Below are 16,556 nucleotides of genomic sequence, written 5' to 3'. Positions count from 1 at the left end.
CGAATGTTCCAGCTTGCATAACTGTTTTGTTTTATGTGTGTTACGGGGTTGATTCGCGTATAGATTTTCTGATGGTGGAATCAAGTAGTTAAAATACTTCAGCAACAGCGAGACTGACTACAGATTTCGCAATCTTATTGATAACGTTATATAATACTTATTATTTAATCGATTTTGGTGGGTATGTTTATTTCCATTCGAAACCACGCCAAAGCAGGCTGACTGCAGGCGACGCAAGTTCGTGGAATTCGTATAATTTCGGTTACTCCGGTTGCGTTTAATTAGACACAAAAGCCACGTGCGTGAATTTTTACGTATTACGTAATCCCGGTATCAAATTTCACCTGAGATCAGCAGAATTCTGTGATTTCGGCGAGAATTCTGCTCATGTTTGCTGACCGATGTGGATTTCAACTAGTAGTTATCTACTTTTAATTAACCTCCTATAATGGAAAGTAAATGGACTTATTTATTATGTTCTAACCGTGTTACACGTAATCAAGAGTAAAAACTATCTCACAGAAAAAAAATATTTAAGGTTCATCATAAATGTTTCATTCGAAAACGCGTGATTATATAACTTTCTAAATTCAAACATTACGAAATTTTCCTTTTGACCATTATATTTCTAATCGTACAATTGAATGCTTCTGCGAATTATTTTTTCAAAATAAACGATGAACATTATAACAGATTATCAAATTCCTATATATATGTCTGTGTGTGTGTGTATGTGTGTAGTCATTATGACGATACCGTTTCGCGGTTTAAACGGTTCGATGTCCGTTCCACAAGAGCCGCGTCCCAACGGGAAATAATTCTCACATGTTTTCTCTTCGGAACGTGTTTCCTCGCAGAAACGAAACGAAGAATTCTCGTATCGCGCGCTCGCATGGTACGGCGGCACTCTTGTTATGCAACCGAAAGATTACTATGTTTTTTCGTCTTTGGCTTTACACGGCTTTGTCTTTGGTTGGCTCGAAGAAAGGATGAAGACAAGGAAAAACAGGAGGGAAATAAAAATGGAAAAGAACATTAACATGTTGAGTTTCGTGGAGGACATCGGTGACCTCCAAATCGAGTTAGTACAATTCACTCAATTAAACGACGATTATTTGGAAACATTTCTGTATTACAAATAATGCCAATAATAATGACGCAGTTCAATTGAATAATTGAATCTTATATTTTTAAAATTTGATGTATTTTGCTTCATGAACACGTTGATTGCCACGAGGATTCTGAACGTTTCATGTAATTTCACTTATTCTTTTGTAACAAAAATATATGATGTTGCAAATAACTATTAATAATTAGGAATTACGATTCTTTTGTTATATCATTGTTCAGTTGCTTACGTTGCTAAACGTTTCTATTCGACATGAATTATTTTACTGTAACTGTTTTCAAACTATTTTGAAGCTTCGGTCATCAATGACCATCATGGCGGTCAATGTGTTAACGCCTGTCACGGGTCCGCCATTGTTAATTGAAAATGCGATGAGACTGCCGACTCTTTAACATGGTGACACAACGTTTACGCGAAAATCTATTGTTTAAACCGATAGCCTTCTCCGATAATTCCGTCTTGATGGACGATCGCCATGAAACCAAGACTCACATATTCATCCACCGACACCACTTCTGAACTATTGCCGTGATTTTAATCACGTTGTAAAATATGATTACGTGTTTTGCATAATTTTGTATCGCCTCGTTCTTGTATCGGGCGCGAAGAAACAAAAGGATACATTCTCCCATTTCCTGTCACAATTGAAACGATTCTATAATTCCTTGGCAAAAGAATATTTTTCGAGGATTCATAATCAGACAAGCAAAATTAATCGAGTGGTTTAACACTAGATTCACGGAACCCATCAATATGGGAGTTACTGAATTTTATAAACATTATTTAGTAAAAATTTATATCGATTTTGGTTGATGAAAGAACATCTATTTTTCTACGAAGAATAGAATAAAGTATACAATAAATATCCGTAAACCTAGTGTTAACTGTTCATTCACCCATTTATTAATTCATACATTCTCTCATTTGTCTATTTATTTATTTATTCTTCCATGAATCGTTTGGGCAAAGGAATCGGTTTGTTAAACGCTGCCGTTCACTTAACGCGTTGCATGCCGGCTCCGTGATATTGCGGGATTTTTTTCTGTATGTATGCATGTCTCACGCAATGGTGTTTATTTATTAGTGAAAAATTTCGGTTTTATCGGATCTTTGGTGTTTGTTAAAGTATATACGACGAATATTCAATCAAAACATACTATTTTACGAAAATGTATAAGCTTTTTAATAATTTCTTTAACCCTTGGGCGCGCAATTTTAAAGAAACAACAAACTGTATCTGCACGATAATAATGTAAGAATATAACTAATTAAAAAATATCCTAGCATGCATTAACTGCCAAAAAAAAGTGGGACAATTTTAAGCCCACCTAACCCCAAAGTGTTCAGTGCTCATTCTTCGGGGACAAGCAAGTGAGTTCGAGTATTCAGGCTTTCAGTGGCTGATATTTAACTGACGCGCAATGTGTTAACACCGCAGCGCGTGAAAGAGATCAGGCCAATATCGGCGCGTTCGCATTATTATATGCGCGTTGCACATACATAGACATAAATGCGTCCACTTGAGGCTGTCGGCCACTTAACTGCACATCACGAGATTCTCGGCTTTTGTCAATCAGGCGGCGATCACATGCCGATTGTACGCGGCTTGTGTTGCGTTGTCAACGGGACGGCCATTTATTAGCAGCAACGAGAAATTATTATCGTTTAATTAACAAATAATCATCGAGAAGTGACGCTACCGTATCGGCGTCTTTGATAATCTCTTGAACGAGGAATACGATAAAATTATTCTGAAATGCCGACGTATTTCTTCCTCGAGTAATGCGTCTGCCTACCGATACGACAGGTACGCGACAATTCTTCCATTGCATGTTTTCGAACGAAAAAAGACATTTCTTGTTTATACTCTCGCGCAATCGATGCTGCGTCTAGTTCTCTCGAGATGCGGTTTTTTATACACCTTCATATTGCTTTCACGCGGAGGTTGATGGTAAAATAGCGGTCTCGTTGGAATGTCTCTCCAGGAAGTATCTCTTTTAATCTGTGACAAATCATTTATGAGAAAATTCCATTTTTTCTCGTGATAACGTCCATCAACTAATAGCCCATAAAATTACTTTTTGCTAAGCTAATATTTCTTTCGATGGAAAGCAAGATTTCTCACTTTGGTAACGTCCGTCGTTTCTTAATCCTTGGCGCCGTTTCGCCAAGGAAAACGGCGGCGACAGATTCAAATTCAAATCACATCGCGAACAATCCGACAGCCAAACAGTTCAACGGTCATCTTCGTCACAAAAGTTCGGTTAACCCTACTGCGTTCTTCGTACCTCAATGTTCTGATTTTGTTAGCCCTGTTTGTTTAGTCTTTTTCTTCCGCATCCTCATTTCGTCTAGAATAACCTACACCCAAGAATCTTATAAAAAAAACTTGTTACCAGCCAACATGTTCCCATTTCCGTTTAGCAACACCTCAAACTGACACATAAATTAAGAAACACAGCAGAACTGAAGTGTGCATTATCGTGTACAAAAGGTCTCCCACATAAAAAAACAAACAAACACTCAGTATAATTGAACGTTGAAGAAAAACCTAGTTGAAACTTCGCGATCGACAGTGTCGCCTTTCCACGTAGCGCCATGTGCTAGCGATGACAACGTCCGTCGAGCCGCGGCGACTGGTTTTCGGAACGTTGTCTCATTAATGAGCCGACCGGATCGGCCGTTGAAATATTCTACGGTCGGGTGAAATTAGTTGTGTGTACACCATCTCTCGACAAGAGACCTAAGAGAGACAGAGAGACAGAGAGGTAGAAAGGTAGAGAAAAGAGAGACTTCCTTCTCCGTGGCACGGGGAGAGTCGATTTTTATAACGGTGGCGCGCGAAGGGGGCAACAGCGAAGAAGAAAGTAGTTTGAGAAACGCTGCCAATGAAATGAAAAGACGCGATAGTGGGGCCGCGGACGGGCGCGGCGGGTACGGAGGGGAAAAAGGAACGTCCAAAGGAGGTGAAGGTATTGCGAGCGCCGGTTAATTGCGATGCACGCCGTACGACACGTGTCACAGCATTGCGGGGCCCGGTCACGCATTCCCATCGATTACATCGACGACAAACGAATTTACAAGCGCAACTGGAACGTGCTTCGCGAACGCTCCAATAAAAGGAGGCCTTTCCCAAATAAAAAGAAAGGATCGTTCCTCTGAACTCCGCGGTTCGTGACCACCACCACCCTGCCTCGTGCCGACGAACGGCCGCCCGTTACGCGGCTCCGACATTTTTCGCCGGCGAACCTTCCTCCTTTTATCCGGCTTTAATCGGTCTCGCGCCAGGGCCGACGGTGAAAACTGTTACTCGGTTTTTAATTGATTTTTGCCCGCCGGTTACGAAATAGGCTCCGCCCGCGACATGCTCGCACGAACTTTCCATTCGCGAGTTCGTTGTCTCGCGGTTTATGTTTGACCCAGCGGCGCCTAGAAGCTTAGCATTCTTTTCAGTTGTTTCAAATGTACCTGTCTTTTGGGGAATTTCATCCGTTGTGAACGGGATCTATAGAAGCGTTGGGAACGTCAATTAGATATGGGAGTTACTAGGGAGAAATTGTGTATTGAACTTTTATTGTTTGTGTAATCGAATTCTTTGATTTCAACTTTTGGTTCTGAATATGTGAACCTAATGGGACGTTTAATCAGAATGCTATGCAAACCTTTCGATTCATAAAACTATTTTCACCGGTGTAAAAGACAGAAAGCGTGGCTGTCCAGATATCAGGCTTTGATCGAACGCCGGTTCGCTGAACTTTCGAGCAGTCCCCTGAATCCCAAAGTAAAACAGATAAAAGCGATTGAACGCGTTAACTCTTGTCTTACGACTTCATCCACATTTCATCCAACTGCAGTTACTAGAACAATTTCAACGTTAAGAATTCGCAACAAAGAAAGAAGAATTTTACGGTCACTCTACACTTACATTACTCCAAAGATCAACTTACTACAGAAAAATTGTCCACGCGACAATACGCAATTGAAGAAATACAATAACATTTGCTAATTCCCGTCCGACGCTTTTGCGACGAGCTCAGCGAGACATTACGAGGCAATGTATTAACGGAGACCGATTTTTCTTGGAATTTGTTGCAGGTAGCAACCACGTAGAATGGTAACTTCACAACCCGACGGTACCAGAAGTGTTGGCGGCGGGGGCGGCGGTGATGGCGGAGGCGGCGGCGGCGGTGGCGGTGGCGGCGGCGACGAGACCGTTTACACGGTGACCGTGAGCGGGGTCGGTTACAGGAACGAGGGTTACAAGGACGATGGCACTGACGGCATACCGCCGGAACCCCAGAAACCGCCGCAGTTGTCGTCGACGGACGACGACACCCAGTCCCGGAAGTTCAAGCTATCGCGTGGCGAGAAATGGCGAATCTTAAAGAACATTGGCACCGTCTCGGTGGCGTTTATGGTGCAGTTCACCGCGTTTCAAGGAACGGCGAACCTCCAGTCATCGATAAACGCTAGTGACGGTTTGGGTACTGTGTCCTTGTCGGCAATATACGCGGCGCTGGTGCTGTCCTGCATCTTCGTGCCCACCTTCGTGATCAAGAGGCTCACCGTGAAATGGACGCTGTGCGTGTCGATGTTGTGTTACGCACCGTACATCGGCTCGCAGTTCTACCCGAAATTCTACACCCTCGTGCCGGCCGGCGTGCTGCTGGGCCTCGGCGCGGCGCCCATGTGGGCGGCGAAGGCCACGTACCTGACCCAGGTCGGTGGCGTCTACGCGAAGCTCACCGATCAACCGGTCGACGCCATCGTCGTCAGGTTCTTCGGGTTCTTCTTCCTCGCCTGGCAGACCGCTGAACTCTGGGGCAATCTCATCTCGTCCCTCGGTAAGTGTTGCTTGTTCACGACTTAAAACTTAGCCAATCGTGCGCTGAGCTTTATCGTAGCTGGAGGCAACGCGTAGCAACCTTTAATTGTAAGCAACTAACAAAGTTGATTAAATAATGAAACGATTTAACGCGTTGATTACGGCGGAATTTTGCGTTAGCGTGTATTTCTAAGGGAGTGTATTGAAAGTATCAAAACACTGAATTGAACTGACTTAAACCAATATAAAGTAATCGCATTTATATAATATATGACTAATGGAAGATGTAATTGTTGAAGTAGAATTCACTTAAGTTTGATTTAAGCGAACTGTGATGAAATTATTGCCATTAACATTTTAGCGGCGCCTATAGGTGCAACGAAACCAAATTTAAAACGCCTTTCCCTAATTATATATGCAGAGGCTTGCTCTGAAATGAAGAGATCTTCTACATTCGGTTAATAAAGTGTGAAGGTCGATTTGTTGTTAATAATGTATGCGTTCACACTATGAATTCCAATCCAAATTCGGTTCGATCTGGTACTATTTTTGTGCACGGACAGTAATAGACAAAGAAAGGATCTTGAGTAGATAGATAATAATATGTATCGGGCCTTATCCGTTCAGGCACGTTCCGTCACGGAACGGTCTGTTTCCGTTAGAACAAAAGAGAATTTATACCGTCGATTTGTATTCGATCGATTATACCATATTAGTTAATTCTCGTTAAACGTCGTCAGAGAATATTCCTTTTTGTAATTGCTCTTTAAAAGCGTTTTCCTTTTAAAATGATCAAGCTTTTGTTTAACTGCCGGATAGTTCATTGTCCGACAGTTAAAGAGACATTTGTTTCCTGCATTCACGCCTTTAAACGTTTACTTCCCGTATTAACATCGACAGTCACGATGCAAATATAATTTAAAAGGATACAGTTTGTAGACAAATTTCGTCCAGTGAAATAATTAACGTGTAATTCTAGGTCAGTTCACAGTTTTTAGAAGAAAGTCAGCCACTTGATTTTATGATTCAAAATTTGTAGCTAACTGTATTGACATAGTTCTATCCTATATTTCTCTGGATTCGTATACATTTCTATAGCAGACCGTAGGAGTGTTCAACTGTAGACTTTAGGAAACTATATGCGGTCACAAATGTGTTAAGTTACTGGGATCTCATTAACAACATAGATACATACTTAGAACACGCGCTTCGCCTATTTAATGAGGGTCAGATTCCGGCCTTCGTTGAAGGTTGAACTTCGAAGAACATAAAAACAGTTTTATGAGCGAGGCGGCCTTTATGCGCAAACACATTCGAGAAATTCATCATCCACCGGTAGATTTTATTTATCCTGCGATCATACCGCGTATGCTTCGCAGGATAGGAAAGCCTTAATCTTCTTAGGGTACATTTTCTGTATTTAAACGTAGCGGAACGGTGTCGGCGAAGCGAAAGTCTCTCGAACCTATTTCTCGGGACTACTGGCTATTTATAAATAGTGTAAATCAACTCTCATTAGACATACCGTTAGATTAAACAGATTCTTCCTTGCTGCGCGAGGTAAACTCGACTCCATCGGACTCGCAGGGAAATTTCTTTCACAGTTCGTCTCGTTTAAAGTATTCTTGTTATATAATCTTTCCTATGACTTGGGAAAATTTTTGTAGTACGTGGAATAGTTTCTTTTTCTTTACATGGAAAGGTTCAGATATTTCTAGTGAGAATGATCTCCTTTACAGGCGACGCAAAGTATAAATTACTTATTAAATTAACATAAATTATAATTATTCATTCACATTATTTCCATTTTGCTTTATTTCAATGCGTAAAAGGAGTATAATTTTCCATGTTCTGTTTTTATATAATTCTATTACCTTATGCTGAAGGTTAACTAAGAGATCTTTCTTCGTAATTATATAAGTTTATAATTGTATAAATCTTATAGAACCTAATATTTAAAGTCATGTGTTAACAAATGAAAGTTACAGTCGTTGTGGTACCAATAAATTGAACGAAAATGAGTTCGTTTGATCTATTCGTCTCAGTTTCAACTGTAAAGCGTAATAATACAAATTTCTCGGTAAACTCGGTAGACTCCGCGCAAAACAACCAGCCAAAAAAGAATCCGGTTTCAAATGTCGAATGCATGATTAATGATTCAATTCCAAGTAAAGACTGTAGAAATTTTATTTCACTGGAACGGTACAGATATCTCATAGCAAGCCCAAACCAATAATTTGTCTATTTCTTCACGAGAAGTTACGTGCGTCGAATAAATTAATCTAGCAACACGCGTGTATTGGGGATCCCCAAGGAAGCATCATTTAAAATGCAAATTCGTTTGGGGGGAATATTTCGTACGGATAACTCGTTCCGATGACGAACATCTAGAAACAAGATATCTCAACCGTCTAAACGTAAACAATTCCCAGATAATCTTCCTGAGGACGCTGGATCAGTGTCAATATCGTATCGCGTCATTAATTTGGCAATATTTCGGCTTTTCGAATGAACATCGCACATCGTCGACTATACTGTCCAACAAGTTTTAACTTTCCTGTTTACGTGTTCCAGACCTTAATAGACATTTGATAATTAATTCTATTATTTAAAATGTTATGTATAATATTTCTATTAGGTAATTCGTCTAAATTATCGCGCAACGAGTTGGAAATCTGAGAATCTTCTGCATCAAGCGCAATTTTCGAAAAACTCAATTACAAAGAAACAATCAAATTTCCTTTATTTTAAAAGTTATTTCTGCGTTGAGTATCAACTTAATCGCATTAACGCTAGAAATACTGAGTAATTATAACGACTTATTCATAATTTCTTATAACAATTGGAAAAGTGCAGTTCTTGATATTCGAAGTATACAATGGTCGTTGAATCGCCACAGAAGCATCTTTACAATCTTGATAATTGCAAAATAAATATTTTCAAATGCTTCATACTGAACCATTCAGTGGTGTCAGTGTCAAAATTGAAACTTTGATTCTCTGTTTTCGAGATTGACGGTGTACGTAGAACGGAAATTGATCAGAGCCGTCTGTACAGTTTTGGAACGCGAAGTATGTGTTAGACGGTGTTTATCGTGGCGATACAGGCGCGAAACGGTGTCGGACAAGATCACGTTGTCTCGTAAGCAAACGTTGCAACACGGACTGAACGTGCATAGCGGTAATAACGCGTGCGTGGTCAGACAGTCGGGCCAAACATTCGGTCCTTTCCCTGCCGAGATCAGCAATAACTTCGGTTGTGTACACCGGGTGGGTTCGAGGACACGAATTTTTTACCGTCTGACGATTTCATGCCCTGACATCGGCACCCGGGTCTAATTGGATCTGGGTTATTAACCTCCTCAAGGATATCGACGCAATACATATGCATTGAATTTTTGTTCGACATTAAAGTTCAGTGGTCACACGTGTGAACATTATTTCTTAATCTGTTCACAATTGTTCTTGTTATCCTTCGTTTTGGTCAATATCTTATGTAAATGATAGAAGGCACTATTTATTGGAAGTTAGAATGGTCGATGTTTAAATTGTTTTTATTTATCTAGACAAAGCTATTGTAGTGTAGATTACACGTTCATTTACATGTTAAATAATTCATTTCCCTTAAATTGATAAAAAAAAAATGCATTTTTAAGTTTTAAAGGATTTTCGTTGACGAAAAAGATAGTCACCGATAAACATTATAAGAGTACAATAAAAAATCATTGTACAATGAATATGTAACTTCCTTTTCTCTGGAGAAATCATTGGTGATGAAACACCTCTCTCTGATCGGAGAAAAGTGTATACAACAAAGATTGAATTTCTTGCCTTATAATTCGTTTTATTACTGTACTTGGTAGAATTATTTTAGTGTTACTAATTTGCTAGAAACAAAGCGGAATTTCATGTTTGCCTACATTCACATCTACATTCGACTTAAAGTGTAACAATTGAAAACAAGGAATCAATATTTAATATTAGCTCAAAAGAATCAAATGATATTTATTTTCGTCAACTTCTGTTTGAGATGTTCCTTAGAAATCAGAAGGTACGGTATTGCATAGCGATGTATTAAGCCGTATCCGCACTAGTCGACTTTTCGCGTGTGGCTTCGGAAACCGCGTGGCACGAAGCCAGCGGTTCCCAAGCCGTGCATTATAATATAATTATAATTTAATTAGTTGTGTCGCGAAAGAGATTTAAAAATGTAAAAGTACAAAATGAAAGTCATAAAATAAACTCATGCTACTAACAAGGATAAACGAACCAGTTCTTAGATATAATGGTCCCACATCATTTTACAAAATACACTGATATATTTCTCACAGAGCAATTATCACAGAACAGTTAAATACAAATTCTGTTTTTCTCTTTTTCTCGAATCTATGTACAAAGTGCTCCAAAATATTCTTACTCTTTTTAAAGCGTACTAATATATTTTTATTTCTTTTGAAACGCGCCAAAACGTTTTTACTTCCATCGAAAAACGTGCCCACATACCTTTACTTCCTCCGAATACGCGCCAAAATGTCTCCAGTTCCTCTAAAACCGCGCCAAAATATCTTGAGTTCCTTCGAAAGCGCGCCAAAGTATCTTCACTTCCTCTAAACAGCGTGGCGAGTACAGAACTTTGAGAACCACTGCGGGAAGCTGTCGCGGCCTGATCCGCGTGGGCCCGTGTTCCCCACCAACGACACGTCGCGGGCCCGACAGGCGCAGGCGGTGTGGATGGGACTTTAGGCTTGGGCTGTGTCTGACTGACAACGCCGGCCGATCGGACTCGCCAAGAAAGACGGCCGGCACCGGGTTCACCGGGTGCGATTGCGACGGAGAACGCTTCGCACGCAGGAAGAAACAAGATTTATCCGGTATAAACCCGTGATAGTCGGTTTCCGTACCACCTCGTACGCATTCCCCGATACCGCGCGGCCACGGTATCACACGCGTTCCAATCCGTTTTCTACCATTCAGATTCCACGATCTCACGAACGAAACTTCGTCTCGGTGCGCGCCCGGCTTTTCCGGCCGATCCGGAAGATACCGGCGCGCCGACGCGACGCGTCGGCCGAACTTCAGGTCGGTGATCCAGTTCGAGTTATTCCCGCCAGGGTTCGATATCGTCTCGAGATTTCGATCTTTCGGTAGGGTTCCAACCAACCTTTCGCATCGTTTGATTCGTCTTCATTAACCCTTTAACTGTCCCGTGACACTGATGGACCGGCCGAACGCATCTGACCAAATATGTGAATGTCTAAATTGTTTTCAATCAAAAGTGTTTATTAGTAACACGATAAATAACAAGAACAATCGACACACAATGACTTGCAGGTAACGTTCGGATATACGATGTGTTATCAATGCTTTTATTTGCATGTGGTTAATAGCTCGCATTATGTGGTAAAAAATTTATGCATTGTAGGAATGATTTTTGTCAATTGAATTCGTTTTAGTTTGATGATTGGAGGATTGCTCTGAGTGTGCTGATTTTAACGTCTCACAATATCGTGTTACATTCCAAATAGAATTTAACAAATGTCGTTCGATTCTTTTGAACCCGAGTTAAGTACTATTCTGCTATTATCAGTTGCAGTGATTTAAAGTAACCTTAAAGTAAACGTAGATATATTATAGCGAATTATGAATAATAGAATAGTTCTGTTGAGTGTACTTGCGAAGAAAATCGTAGTGCAAGAGGTTGAAGGAAAATTTTGTAGAAAATTCATTGTTATATTCATCAAGGAGAATTTAGTACGGAAATTTACAATTTATTTCTGTAAATTCTGGTTAATTGAATTGCTTGTTTGGAGAATGATTGTTTAATGTCTTTGGAAATCTGTGATGTACTAAGGTGGAAGTTTCTTATGGAGACTGTTATGCTTAATATTTGGTTAACGTAAATTTTGAAAAATTTGTATTCTGCGCTTTAGTTTATTCTTCATAAAGAATTTCTTACAGGAATTGTAAGACAAGTAGTTAATTGAGCGAAAGTGCTCTAGTTTCAATGTGTTACGGTTAATTAGAGAAGGAAGAGACTTCTCGACTTTCTCGATGAATTTCCTAATAATTGATCCGCGTTATTTTAATTGATTGTTATACGTTGCGAGATCGGTTGCATGAATGGGTCGGGAAATATTATATTAAGAATGAGAGACTCTGCGTTTGGCTTATCACGATAGCACGTTGTTATAGTAGCACTTAAAGTATTGAAGGTGTTGAATATTTTAGAAAGCAATACGGCTCGTGTAATACTAGATAATGTATCGCGTGAAACATATTAGTTTTCTTAATTTATACACGTATCCTTTTCAGCGTGACGTTTAGTACGATCTTAGTAGCACTAAATACTGGTACATAAGACTTTGAAGTTTAACGTGTAACAACTTCCACCACCAGTTGAATAATTTCGCGTAACATCAATCATCTGGGTTAGGTGAATAATTTCGCGCAACTTCCATCGTAGCTCGAGCGTCGCTTAAATTTTATTTGATAATTTTCAAAATCGATTCAAATTTTTATTTCATTCCGTAACAGAATAATTTTAATAATCTTACACTTTTCCCATTTTATTCAATCAGTTATAATTTGTGTGAAAACAAAGAAAGAAATGAAGAATATTTTTACGGTTATTATATTTATATCCATAAATAGTCTTCTTTTATTTTCTTCCCCTTTTCTCATGAATAAATTATACACCGCTGCATACATGTCACCGTGAATTACATTTTACTCTACATTCATCTGACAAGTTCTCACTTGCGTGTCTACTAAATAAATAACTAAATGAACAACCAAACAACTAACTAAATAAATAAATAAATGAATTATTGTTATTCGAATCGCGAGAAGATGAATTTCATCACGATATCGGTTCCCAGAATGAAATCTCCGACGCGACGTAACGATTCGCACAAATGTTCCCGGCGCGAACGCTCTAGGAAGTTGTCGAACCATTTTAATGGCGGCTCCGGGACCACTGTGCGTTTGAAATGTCTCAACCTCGCCAAGAAAATTGCGTGCCAGCCGCGAACGGACACGCACGAACACACGTGACGAACGTGTGTATTCGCGCAACTGTGGAATATATTATATGTCGATAAGTAGGACTCGTGGACAATCGGAAACGATGGTGGGAGACATTGTAAACATACTATGATATTATCAACGACGCTCCGGTGAAAGTTCCTGTCGTTCACCGTGTCCGATGACCGCGTACACGGATTGACCAACACGGATTTCGGAATGCCGATACGTTTTCGTGTTCTCGCGTCTAGAATCGCGTCGCTTAGGAACGGTGTTTGCATATTTGAGAAACGGGATCGTCGCGAATAATGAGTGAGAAGGAAGAGAGAGCTAGACCTCGGAAGCAATTTTTAAACGTCCTTCTTCCTTTTTTCTTTTTCTTTTTGTTCTTTTTTTCTTTCTTTCTTTTTCTTATGGAACACATACTGCCGTCGCATTTTCTCTTTCTTAATTTACTCTTTCAAATAGTGACTTACTATTGTAGAAAATACTGTTTCGGTGCTAATAATATTAACTTATTAGTAATTACTACTTTAGAAAATAGTATTAGTTATGAGCAAAAGTTCTTACAGATTCAAAATAAGATTTTTATTTTTCAGTATTAGCATATAAAGCATATTTTATATTCGTCGATTATATAACTTTCTATTATGATTCATTGTTATACATAAGATATCCCTTACATTTAAAACTTGTTTATTTCAATCGTGAAGAGTTTTTGCATGATCATGTGAAGTGGAAAATGTTCAAACAATTTTTAAGTGGAGTGTAAACTTGTTTATTTTCCGGCTTTGCCGTACTGTTTCAAAACATTTTTATCACACGTGATAATCAATCGGCTGTTATCAAGTGAAATAAATATGGTATGAGGTAATGATTGATAAGATAATTATTTAACACAGACGGAAACTAGACTACTGTAGTATGTATTTACATTGATTCATCGCTTTTTTAATAGTAATCTTTTTTCGATAGGTCCGTTAGAAAGGGACACTTAAAACGGGTCCTCCAAAAGATGCAAATTATTACTCAATATTGACAAACCAGTATCCGCAAATTTTCAAGTGTGCTAGAAGTCTTTCTCTTCACACCGGAAATTCTGTATGTCAAGATTTAACATAACACCGAATCCATACATTTGTATACTTCATTAAATTTAACAATTAAAATCACATGATCGTGTTAAGCTACGCTATATTAAAAAAGTGAAACATAATTTTCCTAAATAGAAATCAACTAAAAAATTGTTTCTGTCTGTGAAGGTTTGTTAAAATACAATATTACTTGTCTTCTCCCTTATTAATTATTACAATAATATTACAGGTACTATATACAGTCATTAATTACCTATAAATGAGGTCTAAATGTAGTATATTAAGTGTTCAAATTAATACATAATAAATCATAATACAATAGGACGTGTCTTTTAAGATTTCCGTTAGGATTCCCAAATTGCGACACTAACGAGGTAACACTGTACACCAAGCCGTCATGCGTTAATATTGAATTTCGTCGGTTCCAACTAAAATTTGCGCTAGCACTTGACACGTCAAACAAGAATAAATGTTCTTGTTTGTATGATTTTTACCGGTATGTAAGATTTTTACCGGTCAATCGTACACGGGTGACATAACAGTGATCATGGGCGGAGAAATTCCTTGCCTTTACGGAGCGGAAACGTTGTCTGTGCCCCCACGAACAAACGGACGCCGGTCGGCCGGCCTCTCGTTTGAACATACTTGTATCCTACGTATAAGTTCTTATTTTTTATTGATCCCCTCAAGATCGTTTCGTTTTAATCCCCTCGCAACGACTGAATGCAAGGAGCAAGCATATAAATTTTCCACTTAGCTCTCGGCGTTTACCTCGCGGTTACAAATGTTAATCGCAATTGGTATTCCCCGTTGCGGCGGGCTTGAAAACTGTTCGGTCGACTGTAGAAAATGTGTCCAATGAGAGGAAGCAATTATTTTATTTAACTTATTACAATTAATTAAGAAACAATTCATTCGTATTGCGTGCAGGTGGAACATTAGATCGTTAACTACCTAGGAGAACACGGTTGTGGAAGTCACTTTTTGAATGACTGTTAAAATAGGCCTTCGTGTTTGTGACAAATGGGTTTCGAGTTTATATGCTGCATATAACTTTGTCATAAAAATCGCCTAGTTAGAAATAGTATCTGGAAATGTTGATAGAATCTCTGACGATGACACTCGAGTTCGACTTCCTTACTCTTCACCTTAATATATTCTGAGGTACTTGAGAGCTAAAGAAATAAGGAAACATCTATTTCAGATTGAGAAATAAATTACTGTCTTTAAAATGAACGTTTCCTTAAATCCAATAAAACATTCTGTTCATCAGTCGAAGTGACTTTCTTATATTTTCCTACAGAAACTCTAAAAATGTATTTATCGAGACTTCAATGACACGTCATTCAGTTGCATGTTATTCAAACAATTTCTTCAATAATCCCTCAAAGAAGCATCTGTTGTCGCTTCAATAACTGTACAAGAATTAGTCAGAAATGTGTCGTGTTGATCCAGTAGTTCTAACGTTAACACGTTGACTACAGCGGTGGTCAATGATGACCGGAGCTTTCAAATTTCTTGGAAACAATCACGATGAACAAACTGATGTCGAATACAAGTATTTAGTAACATAAGTAACTAGACAATAGCGTAGGATGAACACTATGACACTAGTTCATTAAAAATTATTTCTAATATCATTTACCCTTGTCATGGTGGAATACATATTATTATATGAAACGCTTGAATTCCTCGTGGCAATCAATATGTTAACACTAGAACTACCGTACCAGTCAGAATGATTGGTTTCGGTTTTCTTGTTTCGCAGTTATTGATATTTTAAAAGCATTGAATATTCGAAATAATTTTGGAAATAAATAGTTTCACTTGAATACTACAATAAATGTCTGAAGAAACCGAGAATAAACTATTTTTACAAATTTTATAGAGATTACATATCAATCGTATTAAATGCTCAGTAGTTCTAGTGTTAACGACCAGATGCAAAAGAAAATTCACCAAACGTGAAACGTTGAATTAAATGAACCCGTTTCCGTCTTGAATGTTTCAAGTGCTCAGCGAGGGAGAATTCGGCAGCGGCGGTGGCAACAGCACCACCAACTTCAACAAGGTGAAGCTGTGCGGCGCGGACTTTTGCGTCCTTGGGAACGGAGGCCACGATAACCTGGAGCGTCCTCCCGAGTCGGAGATCTACGAAATATCTTCGATTTACCTGACTTGTGTAATCGTCGCCGTAATAATCGTCGCCCTCTTCGTTGATCCCCTCTCGAGGTGAGTCCGCTAACGTCGATCCTCTAACTAATCTAAGCAGCTTTCCTATCAGGCCGAGGCTGACCTTTAATTCTTCATTTCACTCGCGTTGCGCCGCCGCGTGATTAATATCTGATAGAAGTACACGTTGCAGCCCGTAATAATCGTATTTATCGGTTTATTTATACATTGTGACATTCACCGTTGCAGTCGCGAGGCGCAGTCGACACCGTGTCGGCCGTGAGAGATGAAATTCCTCCGGCCCCGAGACATTG

At 39.2% G+C, this 16,556-nt stretch overlaps 2 protein-coding genes across 2 annotated transcripts in view; one reads left to right on the top strand and one right to left on the bottom strand.

Annotated features, from left to right (window-relative positions):
- rig (gem nuclear organelle associated protein rigor mortis) overlaps window positions 1-10,967 on the bottom strand; it is a 40,721-nt gene extending 29,754 nt beyond the window's left edge. Inside the window, exon 1 of the mRNA XM_031982597.2 lies at window positions 10,457-10,967. The gene's annotated coding sequence lies outside the window, so the exon portion shown is untranslated. The remainder of the gene's footprint in view (window positions 1-10,456) is intronic.
- The window catches only part of LOC116429552 (UNC93-like protein), a 60,029-nt gene that overhangs the window by 15,851 nt on the left and 27,622 nt on the right, over window positions 1-16,556 (top strand). The window contains exons 2-3 of the mRNA XM_031982612.2: window positions 5,225-5,973; window positions 16,083-16,302. Of these exons, the coding sequence (XP_031838472.2) occupies window positions 5,241-5,973; window positions 16,083-16,302 (953 nt within the window). The 5' untranslated portion in view covers window positions 5,225-5,240. The remainder of the gene's footprint in view (window positions 1-5,224; window positions 5,974-16,082; window positions 16,303-16,556) is intronic.

This window comes from Nomia melanderi, chromosome 4 (genome assembly GCF_051020985.1).
Source record: "Nomia melanderi isolate GNS246 chromosome 4, iyNomMela1, whole genome shotgun sequence".
NCBI classification, from domain to species: domain Eukaryota; kingdom Metazoa; phylum Arthropoda; class Insecta; order Hymenoptera; family Halictidae; genus Nomia; species Nomia melanderi.
This window is presented reverse-complemented; position numbering and strand designations above follow the sequence as displayed.